Raw genomic sequence first — 23,409 nt, forward strand, 5'->3', positions numbered from 1 at the left:
CTCATATATGAACTTAAAAGGTGACATCAAAAATTCACTTCCGATTATATGTTCCTTTCATCAGCTCTTCCCTGTTACTGTATTAGCAAATCCAGTAAACTCAAACCAATGTGAATTACTCATACATCATCATAAATCAAAAGAGAAGAGGTTTGCATGGCTTAGTGATGTCATAAGCAACTCATAGTATATTTATAGGCTGGTACAGTTTCCTGCTTCTATGCTACTAAAATAAACACTTTCCAACCCCCTTAACAGCCTTTTGCCTCAATATAGGAAACAGAAAGGTTGCGAGTGTATGAAAACAAATCCCAATTTGTTTTCAATTTCAGATCACAACCACATCTTTACGTATTTCAGTCTTCTAGTTTCTGTTGGAGTTTGTTTTTCTATTTTCTTTGCACCATGTGCAATATGTAGCTTACAGAATTTCACAGGTATTCAGTCTGAAAATGAGACCAGTGCGTTTCTTATGCGCTTACACACACATGTCTTTCATCTCTTTCTCACACATGCACACTACATGCATACACACTTGAATTGTAATTTGTTGTAGCCAAGTATTTTCTGGAAACTTGGTGTATCCACAGTGGTTTTCTGGTTTTCTGTGAACATATGTCGCAATCTGGCAAGTGGAAGCATGTGGAAGAAAACTTGCAGGTGCAAGTAGAAGTGATTTTGAGCCCAATTCACAGTGCTAGGTTTGACTTATAAAGCCTTATAAACAATACCTCACAGATCACCTTTACCTGTATGAGGCTACTTGAATACTGAGATCAATATCTGAAGCCCTGCTCTGTATCCCTGCCTCAAGAGAATGGACCGTTTCCATGGTGGTCCCCTGATTGTGGTATGCTCTCCCAGGGAGGATTTATCATCCCTGCTATTGGGCAATATATTGATTGGTTGATTGATTGATTGATTGATTGATTGATTGATTGATTGGTATCAGGCATTTGGACAGCACTATTGGTCTGGCTTTTGGTGGTTGAAAAATGCAAGTAAGTGTGAATTTCAAAGGACAGCTGTGTTTTGACTCACCTGCTGTTTCAGGAAGTGCAGCTTTGATAGATTTGGCTACAGATGAGAGCTGAATCAAATCAGATGAGACCTCCCATCTATAATCCAGAAAGGTCTAGAGTCTAGAACAGGGGTGGCTAAGCTATGGCCATATATTTTTGTAGAATCAAAGAATCATAGAATTGTACAGTTGGAAAGGACCATGAAGATTATCTCGTCCAATCCCCTGCAATGCAGAAATCTCAACTAAAGTATCCCTGACACATGCCATCCAACCTCCAGCGAAGGAGAGTCCACCATCTTCTGAGGGAGTTTGTTTCACTGTTGAATAGCTCTTACTGTCAGAAAGTTCTTCCTGGTGTTTATCTGGAATCTTCTTGCTTGTAACTTGAACCCATTGGTTGAACTCCAACTCCCAGCAGTGTAGCCAATGCTCAGGAATGATGGATTCAGCAAGATCTGGAGGGCTACTGAGCAGTCAGTCCTGCCCTCGACAAAAGTTCCCATGGGGTTGTTATTCACCTGGCCAAAAGTACTTTCCCTTTGAGGAAGAAGAGTTGCCCCAGAATAACAAAATGAATGTGCTGAAGGAAAATTAATGAGTGTAAAAATAATATTTCACCCAATAAGCCCTCCCTGTCTTATTACAAATAGTTACTACTCTGAAGTATTATGTTCTTAAGGAATGACCCCCGAATAGCATTTGTTGATTGTATCCTTGTTTATTTTTCCACCAAGACAGTTGCACCAGCTCCCTGCCTCTGCAAGTTCTCCCTATTGTAATTCTGAATACAGCAGATCATCCAGGTAAGATTCTGTTTGTGGAAACACATGGATAATTGTGTAGCATTGTCCCACAAATAATGTCACCCATACATATCTTTTTTTAAAAAAAAATATTTTTATTAATATTTTCCAACAAAATTTACCATAATCAATACTAAATAAAAAACAAAACCAGAAATTGCATTTTACATTTCTATTCCCCCCCCCCAGCTTCCCCCAACTTCCCTCTTTGGTTTATCACTTATTCATTTCTTCTGTGTGTAGTTTTATATATTGAAATTATATATTGAAATTGAAATCATACCTTATTGACATATTCTTAACATTTTACCCTCATATTTATATTTTCTATTCCTGTTTGTTACTTGTAAGTGTCTTAATCAAATCCTTAATCATTCATACATACCTAAAGCCTAAGCTTACATCTATATCAATCTTAGGACATCATTGAAACAGTTGATTGTTTTCATACCTCCTGCTTTTTAGCTACAAAGAAGGTAACCATCATTTTGGATAAACATCTGGCAGAAGAAAATCATACTCACAGTAAAGATTGATAGATGATATTGCTGCTGCAGTCAGACAGTAAAAAATTTCTAAAGTGTGGAATCTTTTCGAGAAGTGTTGCAAGCTTAGTTGTCTCAGAGGCTGTTCACTGGAGGCCTTGAAGCAATATCTGATGTGAAGTGCATTGCCTCTCAACATCCAATTCTCAACTCAGAGATGAAGAAAGTATTTAGTTGTTGTTAGCTACCCTCTCTTCACCCTAAGGTCCCAGGGCAAAAGGTAAAGGGACTCCTGACCATTAGGTCCGGTCGTGACTGACTCTGGGTATGCGGTGCTCATCTCACTTTATTGGCCGAGGGAGCCGGCGTACAGCTTCCGGGTCATGTGGCCAGCATGACTAAGCTGCTTCTGGCAAACCAGAGCAGCACATGGAAATGCCGTTAAGGTCCCAGGGTGGGTCACAACAATTAAAACAAAATGTTAAAAACAGTTTAAAGCAACTTAGATATAAGGCGATTATCCCTTTCAGGCATGGGCTCACGGCCATCAAGCATGCGCTCCTAATCCTCTTCTAAAAGTGTCCTTCCGGCAAAATTATTTGCAGACTAGGCTACCAGAAGCTGAAGACAAACTAAGTGGTATAGATGTTCTTGGTTTCCTATAGTCTTAATTTCCAAAGGAAAGGGAGTGGGGAGGCTGTCTTCTTCTTTGGCGATCACTTATAGCCGAGTAAGATTTTAAACACGGTTTAAAAAGTGAGTCCGTAAGTGACTGTGGAGGCCAATTCTGGATCCACATGTCCTTCCACAGTGGGGACATTGGTTTCCGGGTTGATCACGGTGAGGATTTGCCAAAAGTGCCTTCCTCTTAGCACATTACTCCCTTTTCAAAGTCCATGACACCTTTGGTAAAGGCTGTTCTCCAGGTGGAGCACTCACAGGCCAGTGTTTCCCAGTTGTCAGTGTTTATACTACATTTTTAAAGATTTGCCTTGAGAGAGTCTTTAAACCTCTTTTGTTGACCACCAGCATCACGCTTTCCATTTTTAAGTTGCATAACTCTTTATATTAATTTGTTTACTGTACTTATTTAGTACATTTCTACGTGGCTCTTCATTTTAGCAGTCACATTCAAGCAACAATTAAAATAGACAAGAAAACCATTCATAAAACTATAATTCCGATTAAAACCAACCAAACTTCTCTAGCAAATAGGTTAACTCTACTTTCAGCTGGACATAGCAGACCTCAAAGTCCAGGGTGGGGAAAAAAATATGTGTGCCCCAGTAAGGAAGGCTTTGAAATACATATGCTTCAGGTTACAGACTCCGCTAACCCAGAAATAGTGTTTCAGGTTAAGAACTTTGCTTCAGGATGAGAACAGAAATCGTGCTCCAGTGGTGCGGCAGCAGCAGGAGGCCCCATTAGCTAAAGTGGTGCTTCAGGTTAAGAACAGTTTCAGGTTAAGAACGGACCTCCGGAACGAATGAAGTACTTAACCCCAAGGTACCACTGTATGCTTAAAGTCATATCAAGGTGCCACTTAGTTTCAGTATTGTTTTGCTGACTCCTGTCAATAGCAGTTGAAGGGAAGCTGATCTGACTCCTGAGTTTGCAGACCGTTATTAATCTGTATCAGTTAAGCTGGACTGTGTGCTCTGATTGTTAGAAACTGGCATTTGGAATTGGACATCCTGCCTACATTTTATTGTAACTTAAACTGTTGTTGAGCTAACATTTAACTGTCCATTAATAATAGCAACCAAGCATTATATATTTTGCATGTTTATTAGACATGCATTTATTTCCTCCTCCCATCCCTCCGCACCTATTATCATAGCCATAGCATACTGGACTCTAAATGAAAGAGGTAACCATGTGATTTCATGCTGGCCCGCTTCCTTTATATTTCCGTAGGCACGTTCTGCAAGCATTAGATTGATATTTTTTTTTTAAAAAAAATAATTTTTATTAAGGTTTTCCAAATTAAAACAAATAAAATCCAATTCATAAACTTTTTCCAATATCCAGGACTTCCCCTCCCCACCCCCTCTTGTGTTCCAAATCTTCCAAAAAAGCAATAATATTCAACAAATTCTTATTCCCAAAATACACTCGTCATCAATAACTCAATTTATCCAAATTTCCATCCCCTAAGGTCGACCTATTCCCTTCCACGAGTTCCCCCCTTTCAAATATAGTACAGATAAAGATAGAATAAAAACAAACAATAATTTTACAACCTTTGGATTCCAAATTTCCCTCCCCTCTTTCCCTGTTGCGTTCCTCCTATCCCTCCACTTCTAATGTCTTCCTGATGAACCCACATTTCACTAAACCCACATCCCTCTGGTTCTTTACCGGTCTTTTTTTTTTTTTTAAATTACAGATGTCCAATCATAGAAGGAGTCTATCAAAGGGGGCCCATTTCTTCTATCCAGATTTTTATATCCAGGAGTATAAACTCCAATTTTATATCCATAAGCTTGTCAAATCTGGATATCCCAAATGTTCCCACTCCAGTTCTGTCCAGTTCTTGTTGTTTCCTTGTTCTTGTCAATCACTCTCCTCCTTTTTACTTCCCTGTTCCCTCACAGAAATGTTCTTTTTCCAAAGGCTTCTAGTGTCTCTACAGAGGCTTGTTATTCAGGAGCAAAACATTACATCATGTTCCTTTCATTTTTCAACAGATTAATCCATTGTTTCCAGTAAAGTGTAGGCCTCTGTAGACAAAATAATGTTCCATTTCTGCAGTTTCCCAGGAGATTAAAAGTTCTATCCAACTGTTCAAGTTTCCCGTCGAAAACACATGCAATGTCCCTCAGCTCCTCTAGGTGGATTACAATAACAAAGTTCCCTTCCAGATCACATCCGCCAGTCCAAATAACTTATAAATCCTTATTTGAAACAATTTATCTCCAATTTATAACAAATGTAACCGGCAAAGTCCTCATAACAAAGTCTCAATTTCATTCTTCCGTTTTGACAGCTCTTTGACAGCTGTCAAAACCTCCGTTATTCTTCTCCAGGCATTTTCACGAATCGCTCCAGGGATTCCGGGGGGGTTGCTTTTTAATCCGAATTCCACTTTTCTCCTCCAGCTCAATCTTATAAATTTCCCTCGCGAAGTTGCTAGTTCGGCAAGATAAGGTTCCTCTCGATCTTAGTTATCCAGTCCTTTGTTTTGGCTCTTCTACAATTTGGGGGGGGGGCTGACTTCCTTTTTTCCACCTCCCCCGTTCGCTCCAAATTCTAAAAATTTATCCCTCTTTTTAGTCCATATTCCAATTACTCACGGGTTCTTCTTTTGGGTCCAAATTTTCAATAGAAGAAGTCAGCGCTCTCCGCCGGATGGCATGCGGCTGCGCTCGGCAGGGATAGCAGAGGACTCAAAGCACCACGCTCCTCCCCGGCACCCGATCCGTAGCCTTTAAAAAGGCTCCTTCACGAATCGAGAGGGCGCTGACGGTGCCAGCCGAGTCTCCATGTCCACGGCCTCCGTGGCCGTGGTTTTTAAGGGTCCCCGCATCGCCGGTGCGGTAGGACCCAGCCCCTGCCGAGCAGGCTCCCTCCGGAGCTCGAAGGGAGCCCGCCATTCGGCGATGGCGCCGACCCGGAAGTGCAAGCATTAGATTGATAAAAGACACAATGTAGATGGGCCCATGGCTGAGCTGAGGGTAATTGCATTTTTAAAAAAAATGAAATGGAGACCTATAATTGTGCAATGCTTTCTCTCGACTACAATGTTTTCTGGAAGACAGGATCCTGCTTGTCATAGCAAGTTGCTTGTTATGGTGATTGTACTAGGACTTGATCTTGCTGTAACAAGACACGTATAACATTACTTAGTAGAAGCTTTTCAGAATAAGAGCCTGACAGTAAAATGCACTCTATTTTCATTCTTGAACAAACAAAAGTCCTTGAATGACAGCTTTTTTTTCTTACCCTTTTCTTTGAGGGTGTTGTAATGGGGAATTCAGGTTAAATCTATGCCTTTTATACTTCTCATTTTGATTTCCTCTCCAACAGCACTTGAAGGATAAAACTCAGCTTGATGCACAGGGCAGCTTGTGGATATAGCAAATGCTAATCTAGCATTTACTGATTATTTCCTTCTGATTCTCTCCGTCTAGTGCCATTGAATGCTTAAGTGCATTTCTTGGGCCATAGTGGGAACACTGGAAATTGCACAGAATTTGAGGGTGTGCTTTAAAAGGGGGGGTGGGGGAGTTACACTTTAAATTGAGTGTTGCTAAATTTTCCCAGAGCCAAATTGTTCTTACCTGTGCATCTTCTAAAAACAATGACGGGAAGGGTCTCTGAGACTTGGCCTCAAAGGAACAGGAGCAATATATGACTGTGTGTAAATGAAATGGATCTGAGGGGAAATCTAGATGAAGTTTCCTTGCTTAATTTGTAAGAGGTGTCTGGTTAAGAGCCTGAACTTCTGAGTCAATTCCCTGTTTCCTAGTCCCAGGACATCTCTAAGTCAAAGTTTGCTAGCCTCATGATCTTTGTCTATATGTCAGTGAGTAACAAGATTTATAGATTATTGTTCTGTTGTGTTTTGTGATGATGATGATTTAAATAAATAGCCTTGGGTTTTTTTCAATAAAAGGGCAGCATTAAAATGTTTCTGAATTACAAAAAAATATATGAGCCCATTACATTATGTTAGCTACAGCAGGAACTACCTGAATCCTGTCATTTTGTTGATGGCATTGGGACATTGCATATGACATGTGTGCTATATATTGGAGCAACCTCTAAATGTCTAAGCTTCCTGACCATTTTTATTATCTTCTCCACTCTAGAAAATCAGCTAGCAATTAAGGATGAGAAGCCTATGAAAGGTATTGTTCTCAGCTCAGTATCAGAATTCGGCATCACGGACGTGCCATCCAAGGACACCAAAAATGAAAGAAAACTGTCAGAATCTAGTGCATCTACACTGTCGTCCCTGGAGAAATGCAGGACACAGTTCAGCTACCTTGAAGATGATGCATCAGTCCACGAGAGGGACAGTAATGGTACGTTTTGAAAACTGTGCAGAGCCCTGGACGTAATCCATTTAAATGTTCTGTGTACACACACACACACACACACACACACACACACACACACACTAGCATCACGCTTTCCATTTTTAAGTTGCACAACTCTTTATATTAATGTGTTTACTTATTTACTGCATTTCTACGTGGCTCTTCATTTTAGCAGTCACATTCAAGCAACAATTAAAATAGACAATAAAACCATTCATAAAACTATAATTCCGATTAAAACCAACCAAACTTCTCTAGCAAATAGGTTAACTCTACTTTCAGCTGGACTTAGCAGACCTCAATAGACTCGTAATCTGGGGAACTGGGTTCGCGTCTCCGCTCCTCCACATGCAGCTGCTGGGTGACCTTGGGCTGGTCACACTTCTCTGAAGTCTCTCAGCCTCACTCACCTCACAGAGTGTTTGTTGTGGGGGAGGAAGAGAAAGGAGAATGTTAGCCGTTTTGAGACTCCTTAGGGTAGTGATAAAGCGGGATATCAAATCCAAACTCCTCCTCTTCTTCTTCTACTCACGAGGAAGGGATTGAGATTGTGAGAGGGATCATGAAGATGACATTTTCTAAACAAAGCTGCCGGTGCTTACGAGGAGAGGTGAGGCAGCTGCAACGTCAGGGCTGCATGGAGCCAATTGCAGTGTTTCTGCTGGGGCACTGTGCAGCCCTGACCTCACTGCTGCCTTTCCCCTTTCTGCCAGGAGGCTATTGCTGCAGCTTTGTCCCAATAATAGAGCCACTCTTTCCACCATTAGAAAGAGTGATGCAGCCACCTTAGGTGGCAAGTGCTTAGGGAACATGCATGTGTGTGTGTGTGTGTGTCAGAGAGAGAGAGAGAGAGAGAGAGAGAGAGAGAGAGAGAGAGAGAGAGAGAGGCTTTCCATCTGCTGCTCACCAACACATGAACACCTCAAGGCCAAAATGGCTTCCACCCCTTCTTAAGACGTTATCATCCTATCTCCTGGCATCTCCATTGTGAAAAGAAAAGTGGTATTATACTGAGTTGGGGCTGCATCTGACTTCCACTGCTCCTGGCTGGCCCTACATTTCTGGTTCCTGTGGCTACATTTCCCCACCAGGTTCTTCTTCGTGGTATGCCCCGCAGAGGACCTTAAGGTCCACAACTAACAACACTTTGGAGGTCCTGAGCCGCAAGGTGGTTAGATTGGTCTCAGCTAGGGCCAGGGCCTTTTCAGTACTGGCCCCGACTTGGTGGAATACTCTGTCACAGGAGACCAGGGCCCTGCAGGATTTGACATCTTTCCACAGGGCCTGCAAGGCGGAGCTGTTCCACCAGGCCTTTGGTTTGGACTCAGTCTGACCCTTATGTTTCCCTCCCCTTATGGTTTCGATTTATGGGCTACTACTAAAATGAGGCTGCATTTTAAATTGTATTTTAACCTGTATTTTTAACCCGTAATTTAATTAATTGTTTTTCTTTTACGTTTTATTGTGATTTTATTGGTGTTAGCCTCCCTGAGCCTGGTTCTGGCCGGGGAGGGTGGGATATAAATAAAAACTATTATTATTATTATTATTATTATTATTATTATTATTATTATTATTATTCCCCACATTGTGTGGGAACATTGAGTTTCCATATTTTTGCTCAGCCGCAAGAATTGTGCTGCCATTCTCTGGTGAGTGAGTGATGAGCTCAGCCTTGCTCACAGCCCTGGAGCTGCAGGGGGCTGTGGTTACAAAATGCTCTCTACCCCATTTCCACCTTCAACAAGCCTGCCACCAGGTGTAGCAATGGGGCAGGAGGAAAGGGCTGAGTTTATACCCCACCCATTTATACCCCGCCCGTCTGGCTGGGTTTCCCCAGCCCCTCTGGGCGGCTGCCAACAGAATATTAAAAACACAATAAAACATCAGACATTAAAAACTCCCCTAAAAAAGGTTGCCTTCGGATGTCTTCTATAAGTCAGGTAGTTATTTCCTTGGCATCTGATGGGAAGGAGTTCCACAGGGAGGGTGCCACTACTGAGAAGGCCCTCTGCCTGGTTCCCTGTAACCTCACTTCTCGCAGTGAGGGAACTGCCAGAAGGCCCTTGGAGCCGGACCTCAGTGTCCGGGCAGAATGATGGGGGTGGAGACGCTCCTTTTAGGTATACTGGGCCGAGGCTGTTTAGGGCTTTAAAGGTCAGCACCAACACTTCAAATTGTGCTCAGAAATGTATTAAGACTGAATTAACAGTTAAAAATATATATCAACAAAAACATCCAGTATTTCACTGTATTTACTGTTGGCCATTACCATGTGATCTGTGCCTCAATGGGTATTGGATGGCTCCAGGATGTGGCATCAATCCTGACCGCCTTGTTCCTAACTTTCCATCTGACTTTCACTTTTTACCCATACCCTGAGTTGCCACCCAAAATTATGTAAGCCCTTGTCTGGACCCCAGAAGTCCTCTGCCAGTCAGTGTAGGCAATACTGAGGTAAATGAACCCATGGCCTCACTCAGCATAAGGCAGCTCCCTGTGTTTCTGACACCTACCGTATTTCCGCGAATCCAATGTGCCATCGAAATCTAATGCGCACCTCAGTTTTCAAAACCTTTAAACCAAAAAAGTATTTGCTATGCCAGCGGTGTTTTTCAAGCTTGCAATCGAATCTAATGTGCCATCACATCTAATGTGCACCCTGATTTTCGCGACCCAATTTGGCCCCCCAAAAGCTGCACATTACATCTGAGTAAATAGGGTATAAAGATTCGAGTCTGTAGTGGTATGGAAGGCCAGTTCTCCTTAGCTCCTGCAGAGTGGTGTGCCTTTGTTTATACTGCCTCTAATTCCTTAATTTTAAACATTCACAGTCCAGAGGCATAAAATGCCCCAGTATAACATCTGGGATGTGTTTGGCCCTTGGATGAAAAGTTGCTGATGTTGCAATTTATAAAGCAGCCTTGGAAGGGATTGCCATCAAATAGATGGATCTTGTCACATCTATCATATTAATGATCCTTGAACGAAGAAGTACTAAGTACAGATCAGCACAATAAACCACAATGCTCCAAAGCAACCATTAGGGTCGCATCTATTTTATGACTGATCTCTCGCAATAATTGGAATTCTCCTATCTCCCGTAACAGGAAAACATTTAACCGTTGTGGCAACTATTAAGGGAACGGGCTCAGCAAATGTAGATGCCCTCTACCAAACATAGCCTCGTGGACCGCTTAATTTAAACCACAGCAAAGATAATTATCAACATGTTCAGCTTATCAAACATGGATCTCTGGCTAAAACATGTTGCCTCTGAATGCTTGCAACAATTCACACATACCTGAAAGCACCTATCGATTTCCAAAGAGAGCTTGTGCACATGCTTCGAGCACTGATACGTTGCAAGGGGTGGGGGCTTAGAGCCTTCTCTGCCTCTCACCTGGCGGCTTTCACTTTAACTTAAATTGAAGGGACAACTCCGTACACACAAATGGACATGCATCTTTACCGCTGAATAACAATGACTAGTGAAATCCGCTTATACAGATGCACTAGGAAAGCACCAAAGTGTGTGCGTAAGTAACTCTAGATCAGGAGAATTATATAAGGCTCTCGGTCGCATTCAGCTGCTCTCACTTTCAGTTGCAGCAAGTGGGGTGGAAATCATTAACCAGAGGCATGTGACAAATCGATCAGGAGGCAGATTTAGCCTACCTTTAATGAAACATGGGGATAAATGATAATTATCTTGAGATAAAACATTACCTCGGGGTTAAACCTTTCAAAATTGCAATGCATGCAGAAGAAGAAGGAAAAACTTAAATCTTTGTTTTAGAGACAGTCACTAAAATGCAATTAGTGCACAACACAAGCACCGAAATAGTTCATTTTTGTTGAAGTCGGGCACATAGCCCAGTGCTACAATTGGAAGCTAGAAGGCAAGTCACTTTTCAGCCCAGCAACATCACTGGAAAAATCCTACATCAATGTTGTACGTTTGGATCAGGTTACATAGCAGCACAAATCAAGCATGGATTGACAGCCAGGAGCCACCGAGAGCATGGAAATGTAGGGTGAAGTCAGACCAGCAGCATTATTAAATATAGTTCTTTTTGTAATAATTAATCTACCAATGGAGAGGTGAGGTCATTGTTCTTATTGAGATAAATGCAATAACGTCTTCCTTTTTCTGCGAGCAGTCTGGAAAGCAGAAGAGAAAACAGAAGGGTTGCATCTGCGTTGCTGTAATTTGTGGCTAATTTATTTTCAAATATATATAAACGAATGCATAGAAATGAATGCTTAATTGCTAATATCTATTATTTATTATACATCGCCCACTTAAAATGAGGGGAAGGAGGAAGCAAAAAAGCTCATACATGCAGATTTTGCAAAATATGTTCTCTCCATTAGCACGGTTTCATGGTGTGTGCTCTGATGGGGATTTAAAAGCATCTTTAGTGTACGGCACGGTCTATGTGCTAAAACATTACTTTATTATTAAAATGTTGTGCTTTTTGTGTGGTACTTTCCCCCGAATAATGGGCAAAGTCTTAAGAGCAATATCCATTCTCTGATTAAAATTATGCAGATGCCAACAAGGTTAATAAACTGAAGATCGTGCATATTATTAGGAAAACAGAGCTTACATTTCAAGTAAGAACTGAAAAGATCCCTAATTGATGAGTAATTTCAAATTTGATATTCCTTCTATCTTGGTGCAAAAGGGTGTGGGGGAGGGAAGAATTTCATAAATATATAGTACCTAAAAGAGAAGAGCCTTAATTACACCATGGACTACTGGATAAAATGATTACATTTTCTACACTGTAAATTCATACAATTAAATGCAGCAGTGTCACCTTATAAAATGTTTCAATTTGATAATTATTTCAGTTCATTTACTCAGAAAAAATACAAGCATGAATTTACTAAGTATCTCCCAAATCTAGTCATTTTCATTCTCCGGGACTGACTTGGAAGTTACTTTTGCTTGTCTGAACTTAAATAGATCCCTGACAAATTTAGATAACTATTAAAATTGATAATATTATGGGTGATAGCTTACTAATAGAAATTAATTCAATGCTGTGCTTCTAGGGTTATTACCTGATATTGTAAAACTACATTTTAATATAACATTTGGGATGTTTAAGGAAGCTTTTGCATGGCTCTTATTATTTTTTTAAGTACTTGGGGGTGAAATTCTTGTTTAATACTGCTCGCTGCGTTAAAGAGATTGTGATGTATAATGAGACTTCTATGCATAAATGCACATCAAAGTGTGATTACAGATCACAATTAACCAAGTGGCAAGACAGTGTAGTGTGAGTATCGCCACTTGGCAATCTCTATATCCCTGCAAGCAGCGAGAGACTATACCATTTGCCTGCTTCTTCAGTTGCACAAAGGTGCAGGTGTGTGTTAAAATTCTTCTAATCACTTTGCAGGATAGTGCAGATTAGCCAACTTAACAGAACATTAATGTGCCCATTATGGTGGTCTCATTATTGACTCCTAAACAAATAAATAAGATGACTTGATATTTTCTCACATTGCATGTAAGAACATGCAATACATACACTCTATGTAGACCCAGTGGAGTAGTGGTTAGAATGGCATACTAGGACCTGTGAAACGAGAGTTCAAATCCCCTCTCAGCCATGAATCTCATGGTGTGACCTTGGGACACATGGGGTTATTGTGAGGATATAATGGGTCAGGGAAAGAACAATTTTATTTTATTTATTTATTGAATTTATACACTGCCCTATACCCGGAGGTCTCAGGGCGGTTCACAAACAAGATCACAATTTATAAAATCAGATTAAAAACAATAACCCAATACCCCCCACAAAAGAGCCACAATGTAAGCCACCTTACATTAGGTGGGATGCAATTGCCCAGGCAATTATGTGACCCATGAGAGCAGCAAAATAACCAGACTGTACAACATTGACGCGGGTGGCGCTGTGGGTTAAACCACAGAGCCTAGGACTTGCCAATCAGAAGGTCGGCGGTGAGCTCCCGTTGCTCGGTCCCTGCTCCTGCCAACCTAGCAGTTCGAAAGCACGTCAAAGTGCAAGTAGAGAAATAGGTACCGCTCCGGCGGGAAGGTAAACGCCGTTTCCTTGCTCTGCTCTGGTTCGCCAGAAGCGGCCTAGTCATGCTGGCCACATGACCCTGAAGCTGTACGCTGGATCCCTCGGCCAGTAAAGTGAGATGAGCACTGCAACCCCAGAGTCGGTCACGACTGGACCTAATGGTCAGGGGTCCCTTTACCTTTACCTTGACAACATTGATGGGATAAAATCAGGCCAAATCTTTATTCACAGCAGCGTGCAAGGTAAGGGTTGGCATGGCATCAGGTCCCAGGATCAGTTCCATCATTCCACAAGCCCCATGTTGATAGAATGGATCTGCCAGGTTGGGACAGCCCCAAACCCATAACGTGGGAGTTGATCAGTGTTGAACTTGGTGCAAGTGAAGCAAGCAAGGTCTCACTGGGTGACCAGGGTGCAGATTCCAACCAGGCAAATACCACAACCTGAGCTTGGGAGTGTCATGGTCAATTCTGCCCTCAGGCCACTTATGCCTCCCCCCCCCCCCGCCTTCTATGCTGATTCTACACTCCCTCATGAAAACAATGTTCTTCTGCCTAACAAAGGAAGGCCATAATTTCATTGAGGGAAAGATGGAAAAACCCAGCCAAGTGCCAATCGAGTTGAGAATCCTTTCGGGCCCTGTCAACCAGTGACCCAATGTAGGCTGAGCCTAGTCCATGCCAGGGAATCGTTGGCCCGCGTCCCCAGATCCGGAGAGAGAGCAAAGAAAGCACCAGGAAAGATCCTTCTTTGGAGGAAAGCAGTTTATTATCTGTGCACAGAGACAGCCAGCCGAATCACTTCTGGAAACTGGCTGCCCCGAGGAACGCTTCTGCAAACATTCTTATACCTTGAGAAAACTCCCTCCCTCCTCTTCAAACGCCCTCGAAGAAAAACTTCCCCAATCAACTGGAAAGTTTTCAACTTATTTGTTAATATAGAATGGCACGTCTATTATTGCTTGCTAGCCCTCTAAGCAGCCCCTATTTTAGCTAAGCGTCCTGTCTCCTTTGCTATCTCGCATACCTAAAAATAGAAAGCGAGAGGCCTCCTTTACAGGTCTGGTTATTTATGGCTCACTGTCTTCTTTGTGTGTTTCTTATCTTGCATTCCTAAAGCGGGAGGCCTCTTTTGCAGGAGTAAAATTAGCTCAGGAATTTACTTCCAAAATACAGAGAATATAGCCTTCTTAGGTACAAGGTAGAGAGCATAGGTACAGATTTTCTTAGGTGCAGAGTAAAATATTGAGAGAAACCTTTCCCATCTCCCTTTACTCCCTCCTCTTCTTTTGAACAATCTATTACTTAGATTCGTTCTGGGGAAGGAGTCTATAATCCCTCATGAAAGCAATCACGCGAGGTCCCATCATGCGAGACATCATCTTCTCCATCATATTTTGCATACATTGCATCAAGCAGGGCATACAGAAGCAGAAAGCAATAAAAGCATTATTGGACCTATCACCATAGTAAATATCCTCCCCATCCATCCACCTGGGAAGATGCCATCCAAATTATTGTAAGTCTCACTCTGTCCCTGTACTGTGGTAGGATATTCTCAGGTGGGTGAGTTCGTAGAGCAGGTACGTTGGGAGCGCTGCCCGCGGGCGCCCCTCCCATCCAATTTTTCAGCCGTGCGTGGAGGTATCAGCCTCTGGAGTGATACCAGCAGGGCGGTCGTCTACCGGGCGCCTGGAGATGGTCAACCGAAGGGAGTTCTCTGGATCTGGTGTTACTGTCCAGTCGGAAATGGCTTTCTTCACTTGAGTATGGTGGACCCACGGGGTGATGCCAGCAACCTTCACAGCAGTAGGTGTGGAGAGTAGCACAGTGTAAGGTCCCCTCCAGCAGGGCTGTAGGGGGGGGCTCGCTGCCAGTCTTTCACCCACACTTCGTCACCTGGCTCGAACTGATGGAACGGTTCAGTTAACACACATGGGGTGCGAGCCTGGGTCCACCTATTGAGATAAGAGAAAACTTGGGAGAGTGACTGTACATAGTTATTCAATTGCACATCTTGGCTAGCATATGGAGTTAACATTCTAACATATGGAACTGGTCTCCAAACATAACTTCAAAAGGTGACAAATGGGTCCGTTTTGACGGGAGACTGCGGACCCTGAGTAACGCCAAGGGCAATATGGTCACCCAATTAGACCCGGTCTCCTGTACCAGCTTGGACAGCTGATTCTTTAGAGTTCTGTTCATTCTCTCTACTTTTCCAGAACTCTGGGGTCTATAAGCAGTATGCAGCTTCCAGTTGATCTGGAGCGCTTTTGCCAGTCCCTGTAGGACTGCATGAACAAATGCTGGTCCATTGTCAGATCCTATGGACCTTGGCAGTCCATAGCGAGGGATGATTTCCCTAAGCAGGCACCTGGTTACTTCAAATGCCTTTTCAGTCTTTGTGGGCCATGTTTCGACTCATCCGGTGTAGGTGCACACTGCTACCAGCAGGTAGCGGTGCAGTCCACAACGGGGTAATTCAGTAAAGTCCACGACAAGATCTTCCATAGGTGCAGTTCCACTGTGCTGAATCCCTGGGGGAGCCAGTGGTCCGGCTCTGGGATTATTCTTTTGGCACAGCAGGCATTTCCTGGAGACCTGGGCTGCCAGTTGGTAGAGGTGGGCTATATAGAAGCATTTTTCCAGCTGCTTGGTTGTAGCATCTGGTCCTATGTGGGTTGAATCATGGTATCTCTGAGTGACCTGCCGAGAAAGGGACTCTGGAATCCATATCCTGTCATCAGGGGTAAGGTACCATCCTTCTTTGGACAGCGTCAACTCCTGAGCGTCCGCAGTGTCCCTTTCCTGCTTCGTATAAGCTGGCTTGTCAGTAGTGCTTAAAATCTCTTCTGGGACCAGTGCTCCAATAACCGAAGCGGGGGCCAGTTCTTGGGCTGCTTTCTTGGCTACTCTGTCTGCCAATCGGTTTCCTCTGGCCACTTCCCCTGGTCCAGTCTTGTGTCCATAACAATGGATAACTGCCACTGCCTCGGGCTCCCATACAGCATCCAGAAGGTTCAATAAGGCTTGTGGGTGGGCCACCTGGTTTCCTCTGGAGGTAAGCAAACCTCTTTCTTTCCATAAGGCTCCATGGGCATGTAAAGTCAGGAATGCATACTTAGAATCTGTATAAATGTTTATCTTCTGTCCCTTTGCCAGGCTCAGGGCTCTGGTAAGCGCAGTTAACTCTGCCAGCTGGGCCGATGTTCCAGGTGGGAGTGACTTTGCTTCGATCACCTGGTCTTCCAGGGCTACTACTGCATAGCCGGCTTTCCGCTGTCCAGTCTCAACAAAGCTGCTTCCATCTGCAAACCATGAAGGCCAATGGGGGTTTGCCTCATCTTTTAGGTCAGGTCTGCTGGAATATACTTCATCCATCACTTCAATGCAATCGTGCATCTGCTCCTCACCTTCTCCTACCGGCAACAGGGTAGCTGGGTTGAGGGCGGTGGTAACCTGAAACTTCAAACGCGGGTGCAACAATAGCATCTGGCACTTTCTCATTTTTGCTTGGGAGAGGAAATAGGTACCCTTCATGTCAAGCAGGGCTGGGACTGCATGCGGGGTCACACAAACAGTGTCTTGGCCAAAGGTAAATTTGTCTGCTTTGTTCAGTAGGGTGGCTACTGCCACTATTGCTCTCATGCATGGCGGTAAACCTTGTTCTGTAGGCGTCAGGCGCTCAGATAGGTATGCCACGGGCTGCTGCCAGCTTCCCAATTTTTGGCATAGCACTCCCTTTGCTGTTCCCTGGTCTTCATCCACAAATAGGGAGAAAGGCTTCTCAGGATTTGGGATGCCCAGCGCTGGTGCTTGCTGCAATGCCTTTTTCAGATCCTTGAAGGCATGCTGTTGCTCTTCTCCCCACACAGAGGGGTCCTTTTCAGTTCCTCTGGTTGACTCATGCAGAGGCTTCGGTTCCCTGTTTGTATTTTGACCATGGGCTCACGGGAACCTAAATCAGCTGGGCCCGGTCTGTCCTAGTATTCTTCCTCCTCCTCTCTCAGGCTCATCGCGGCGGGCTGTCTTTGGGCTGGAGGGTGCCAGGGAGGTCCCTGTCCACGTCCTCTACCCCTGCCTGTATTTGCCGATGTCCAAGGTCTCAGTTCTTGTCCAGGTCCCACGGGGATTGGGTCTGGGATTCGCTCTCCTCGTCCTCTTCCACCTGAGTGAGCCTGTGGGCATTCTCTTTTCCAGTGCCCTTCCTGCCGGCAGATGGCGCACTGGTTCCTCCCCAGACGGCCTTGCCCTCCTCCCCGGGTACCTCCTCTTTCCTGAGGGGTGGATGCGGTAGCCTGTATCGCCATCAACTTCTTTGCTTGGTACTTCTCCTTTTTCTTTTGTGCCTCTTCCTCCCTCTGATTATAAGTGGTTTGAGCCAGTTCGGACATCGGGCGCCACTTGGGCCATAAAGGCAGCTTTTATGATAGGGGCGTTGGCAGCCTCATCTGGGTCCACAGGAGTATACTGGCGGTAGGCTTCCTTCAGGCGTTCCAAATATGCTCCTGGGGCCTCTTCATTCCCCTGCACTATCTCTCTAACCTTCACAAAGTTGGTGGGTTTCCTAGCTGCCCTTCTCATACCATTTAACACATTCTGGCAGTAGGTAGTGAGGGTGTTCTGGCCATCAACAGTCTGATAATTCCAATTCGGGGTGTTTTCTGGATATCCTGCTGCCATAGCTGGATCCTGCACTCCCTGCGCTCTCAGGTGTGCTCGGGCTTCAGCATGGATTCGTCTAGTTTCTTCTGTGGTTAGCAGCGCATCCATCAAATACTGCACATCATCAAAGTGGGATTATAAGTTTTAAAAATCCCTTCAAACAGCTTTATGATTTTCGCTGGGTTTTCCTCAAAGGATGGGTTTTGATTTCTCCAGTTACAGACATCTGCACTTGAAAAGGGTATATGCTGGACCGTGTAGGTCCGTTCTGCTGCCGTTCCATTAGCCCCTGGAGGTCCTGGTGGGTCATAAACCCTTCGGAGGGGCATTACTCCGGCCCCACCCTTTTTCTGTGCCTCATGGGACTTATGGAAGGCTGCCCTGGTTGCTGCTTCTATCCATTCCCTCTGCCATTTCTTCCCTTGTGTTGAGGAACATCCTGCTGCAGCCAACACATGGGGGCTAACATCCACTTTTTCTGCATAGGGTTGTACATACTGTTGCAATCTCAAAGACTGATACTGAGTCCACTCTCTCCCCTTCTTTGCTAACTCAACCAATCCCTTTACAAATTCCTCATCATCCTCTTCTTCCTCTTCTGATTCATCAGCCTTAGGGGGTTCAGGCTGGGGGCTAGCTCCTCCCGGGGCCTGGGGACCTGGGTCCAGGGGAGGGGCAGTTGGTGGAGCATAGGGTGGAGGTGGTTTAATGACTTCCCCCTCCCCTTCTTCTTCTGATATCACTGGGGGCTTTTCTGACTTCCCTGTCGGTCGAACTGCACAAACTGTACTTTGTGGGGCGTCGCCTCGGCAGGCTTTCAACCATGGTGGGTTCTTCTCTACATTGGTTTTCCAAGTAGAAATATAAGGGTCCCCAGTAATCATTTTTTTGTGGCTGCTTTCCAGTTGTTTAAAAAGCATTCCAGAGGACTACATTGGCTTGCCCCAGACCCCATTTTTCAGATACTCTGCACCTAACAAGTTATAAATTCTTTCACACTCCACACACTACAGCCCTACAATCGCTCACTCAAGGGGGACACTAAGCCCCAGCCCACACTTAACAATTCAGTCACTAGAGTATCTGACATGCAACATACAACATACAAAACACATCAAAATAATTTCAACATATAACACACTAAACACACCAAAATTACAACATACAAAACACATCAATGTAATTTCAACATGTAACACACTAAACACATCAAAATAATTTCAGCATGCAATACACAAAACACACCAAAATAATTTTCCCCTCTGTTCCCCCCCTTTCTTTTTTTTTTTTTTTTAAAACAAAAACAAAAACCACAACCGGCAGCGCTTAGACTTCGACCGGGGCCCAGCAGACCCTTTGCTGCTTTTTCTGGGCACAAAACCAACAACCAACCATAACCGGCAGCGCTTAGACTTCGACCGGGGCCCAGCAGCACCCTTTGCTGCTTTTTCTGGGCACACCAAAACCCTGACGGTACTCTACTACACGATCAGGTGAGGCTGATCAGGCCTCCCTCTTTTCCCTTGGGCCCACGCCCTTTCCCTTGGGCTTACCGTTTTCTGCTGCAGATTCCCTTCCCTGGCCAGTCCTCTTTCCTCCCTCGACCTGGGTCCTTGCTCTGGAGCGGTGTGGCCGGCTCCCCCCACAAATTAGCAGGGCGCGCGTGGAGCCTGCCACTGCCGATCAGAGCTGTCCACCTGAGGTCGAGCCTGACTCTCCCCAGTCCTCTGGGGTGGGGCAGATTCCCGGTCAGGGAACCAAGATGTAGGCTGAGCCTAGTCCATGCCAGGGAATCGTTGGCCCGCGTCCCCAGATCCGGAGAGAGAGCAAAGAAAGCACCAGGAAAGATCCTTCTTTGGAGGAAAGCAGTTTATTATCTGTGCACAGAGACAGCCAGCCGAATCACTTCTGGAAACTGGCTGCCCCGAGGAACGCTTCTGCAAACATTCTTATACCTTGAGAAAACTCCCTCCCTCCTCTTCAAACGCCCTCGAAGAAAAACTTCCCCAATCAACTGGAAAGTTTTCAACTTATTTGTTAATATAGAATGGCACGTCTATTATTGCTTGCTAGCCCTCTAAGCAGCCCCTATTTTAGCTAAGCGTCCTGTCTCCTTTGCTATCTCGCATACCTAAAAATAGAAAGCGAGAGGCCTCCTTTACAGGTCTGGTTATTTATGGCTCACTGTCTTCTTTGTGTGTTTCTTATCTTGCATTCCTAAAGCGGGAGGCCTCTTTTGCAGGAGTAAAATTAGCTCAGGAATTTACTTCCAAAATACAGAGAATATAGCCTTCTTAGGTACAAGGTAGAGAGCATAGGTACAGATTTTCTTAGGTGCAGAGTAAAATATTGAGAGAAACCTTTCCCATCTCCCTTTACCAAAATTACTCAGTGAAGGCTCGAAGCCGAGGCCGGGCAGGCGGGAAACTCTCAAGGCAAAATGGTGCTGAGCTCCAGGAGAAGCAAGCTTCTACAGTCATACCTCAGGTTGAAGTAGCTTCGGGATAAGTATTTTCGGGTTGCACGTTGTGGTGACCTGGAAATTACTTCCGGGTTTCGCCACTTGCGCATGCGCAGTCAAAATAATGTCACGCACATGCGCAGAAACGGTGAATCACGACCCGCGGGCACGGGTTGCGTTCGCTTCTGGATGCAAATGGGGCTCTGGAACAGATCCCGTTCGCATCCAGAGGTACCACTGTATAGGCTTTCCCCTATACAGCTTTCCCCCCATGAGCCTATGGCACAAAGAAGATACTCATCTGCTTGCCTACACACAGAGCTTCCCTATAAGCAAAAGTAAGTAATATGCAGTTCAATAGGAATTATTTCTAGGTAAGTGAGTATAAAATAAATAAAATAATAATAATAATAATAATAATAATAATAATAATAATAATAATAATAATAAACAGTATCGCAGTGGTCTGCTTCCATTTCATCCTACCCTACCCAGGCCCTAAAGCTAGATGGTTTTAGCAGAAATTCCAAATGCGTAAAATCCCTAAAATTGCAGAAAACACCTTTTCTTGAAATCTGCACCTCTCCAAATTTTGTAATGCAGCTTTTAAACCAAAACAAATTTACCAAGATGCATCCTTTGGGGGGAAAGAATGGTTAAAATGCATACATTAGTGAGAATAACGGGAAAGTGCAAATTAGGGGAAATCGCTTGCAAAAGATGTGCATGTTAAGAGAAATGCACACTAAAATGTTGATGATTTTTTGTGAGGACTTTCGTGGGGAATTCAAAATCAAATGCCAAAATCTTGAAGAAGAGTGGGGAAAAGAGAAATGAAGAGAGATCAAAACTGATTGGTTCATCCATTCCTAGTGAGAGAACCAAACAGATGTGGGTGCAATCTAGTGCACATTTCAGCAAAATTAAGCTAATTTAACTGTGCCCTGGATGCCACCCTTAACTGCAAAAGATGGGGTTATTTCTTCCTTTTGTGATAATCCTTGTCATCGTATCAGTCACAGCCCTTAAAAGAAAAGTTACAGTGGTACCTTGGTTCTCAAACTTAATCCGTACCGGAAATCCGTTCCAAAACCAAAGTGTTCCAAAACCGAGGGAAGCTTCCCCATAGAAAGTAATGCAAAATGGATTAATCCATTCCAGACTTTTAAAAACAACCCCTAAAATGGCAATTTAACATGAATTTTACTATCTAATGAGACCATTGATCCGTAAAATGAAAGCAATAAACTGCAGTCACACAAACAATCAATCAGTAGCTGAACTGGGTTCCACACAGTCACAAAAACTAAACAAAAAAGAGCTGCAAAAACAAAAATGAAAAATAAATAGCAAAAACAGACAGACCTCAGCATAACACTCAAAATGGAAGTGTGGCACTCAAATCAGAAGTGTATCACTCAAAACGGAGCACGTTCGGCTTCTGAAAAAAGTTTGCAAACTGGAACACTTACTTCCGGGTTTGCAGTGTTTGGGTTTCAAGTTGATGGAGTACCAACGCATTTGAGAACCAAGGTACCACTGTAATGGGCCCATTTAAGCTGCAAAGTGTACTGAATTTCTGCTCCATCCCTGCTTGATCCACCCCTGTCAGATGCATGTGCAGAGTGCGGCATAATTACTAATCAGGTTGTGGTCATTTTAACACACTGAAATGTTGCTAGTGAAACATTCCTTTAAATGCCTATTACTATTTGTAAAAGTTTGAGAGGGTTTTTCGCTTTAAAGAGGTGATAGATCTGGAAATGCAACGGAAGCGCATTATGGTAAGAAATATGTGAAAGTAACACAGAACGGATAGATTTGGACATCCCTAATTTGGAATAATTAAGGGGCGTGTGTGCATGTATACATAATAACACCCACAAGATAACACCCACAAGTTTCTGGTTGAGTTCGGGAAGGTGTGGGAAGTCTCGCTTTATCATGCACTGGCTGGGCAACAATGTTCATGGATTTGTGCCTCCTGTGAATCTCACTCCTTGCTCTTCTCCTTTTGAAAACAGACGAATGTGCCACACTCATCTTGGCCTGCTTGTTCTGCCAGTTTTGGGACTTTCTGTTCATGTTGCCCGATGTCTGTGAAAATTGGTTGACCAATGTATGCTGCCCTTCCCATAGATATTACCAAACCTCAGGCGACGACACAAACAACGGCGACTGCAGCTGTGATTGTGACATTGATTGTAGCATCCTTGAGTCTTGTCATGAAACCAGCGAGTGTCTGGAGCTGGCCCTGGAGATCTCTCAAGTCTGTTATCACTAATGTAAAAGCAGCTGGCGGCATGTCCAAGAACCATCCCTGCTGAAACAGACCTAGCTCCCCGAAGGATATACTCGTTTAAAGCAGAATAATAGCAGTAGATAATAAATAAACAACATGTATGAAGAGATCCTGTTTGCTAGCCGGGGTTGTGTCAATGCATCTGGTTATAAATCTTGTACATTCTGTATAGCAGCACAAAGAAGATTCTGGTTTTTTTTAAGGATTTCCTAACTGCTGGAGCTGTGGGGTGTGGAGGAGAGAACAGAAGCCATGAAATTGCCTTCAGAGTTTTGCAACGGATTTTATGAATTGTATGTTTGTTTCATTTAGAATGTTTTTTTGGCTGCCCAATCAGTGCATTCTGCAGGGTTCTCAAAGTGTTCAAACAATATACTAAAACATTGCTAAAAAAACCCCACACAATCAGTTCAATTTTCTGCCTAAAAACCAGTGCAGGTATCATTACAGATTGTTACTACTTAGCAGGAAGTCGGGTGCGGCATCTCTAAAGGGCCTGGTGAAATAAAAAGCTCTTCAGTTGGCACTAGAAATATCTTAATGTGGTGCCAGGT

At 43.8% G+C, this 23,409-nt stretch overlaps 1 protein-coding gene across 1 annotated transcript in view; it reads left to right on the forward strand.

Annotated features, from left to right (window-relative positions):
• The window catches only part of MDFIC2 (MyoD family inhibitor domain containing 2), a gene marked incomplete at its 3' end in the record, with an annotated part of 49,565 nt that extends 26,728 nt beyond the window's left edge, over nucleotides 1-22,837 (forward strand). Inside the window, exons 4-6 of the mRNA XM_081903379.1 lie at nucleotides 1,759-1,827; nucleotides 7,127-7,342; nucleotides 22,578-22,837. Coding sequence (XP_081759505.1) covers nucleotides 1,759-1,827; nucleotides 7,127-7,342; nucleotides 22,578-22,837 — 545 coding nt within the window. The remainder of the gene's footprint in view (nucleotides 1-1,758; nucleotides 1,828-7,126; nucleotides 7,343-22,577) is intronic.
• Nucleotides 22,838-23,409: the final 572 nt, after the last annotated feature.

Source organism: Podarcis melisellensis (genome assembly GCF_964234715.1).
Source record: "Podarcis melisellensis genome assembly, chromosome: 2".
In the NCBI taxonomy this organism is placed as follows: domain Eukaryota; kingdom Metazoa; phylum Chordata; class Lepidosauria; order Squamata; family Lacertidae; genus Podarcis; species Podarcis melisellensis.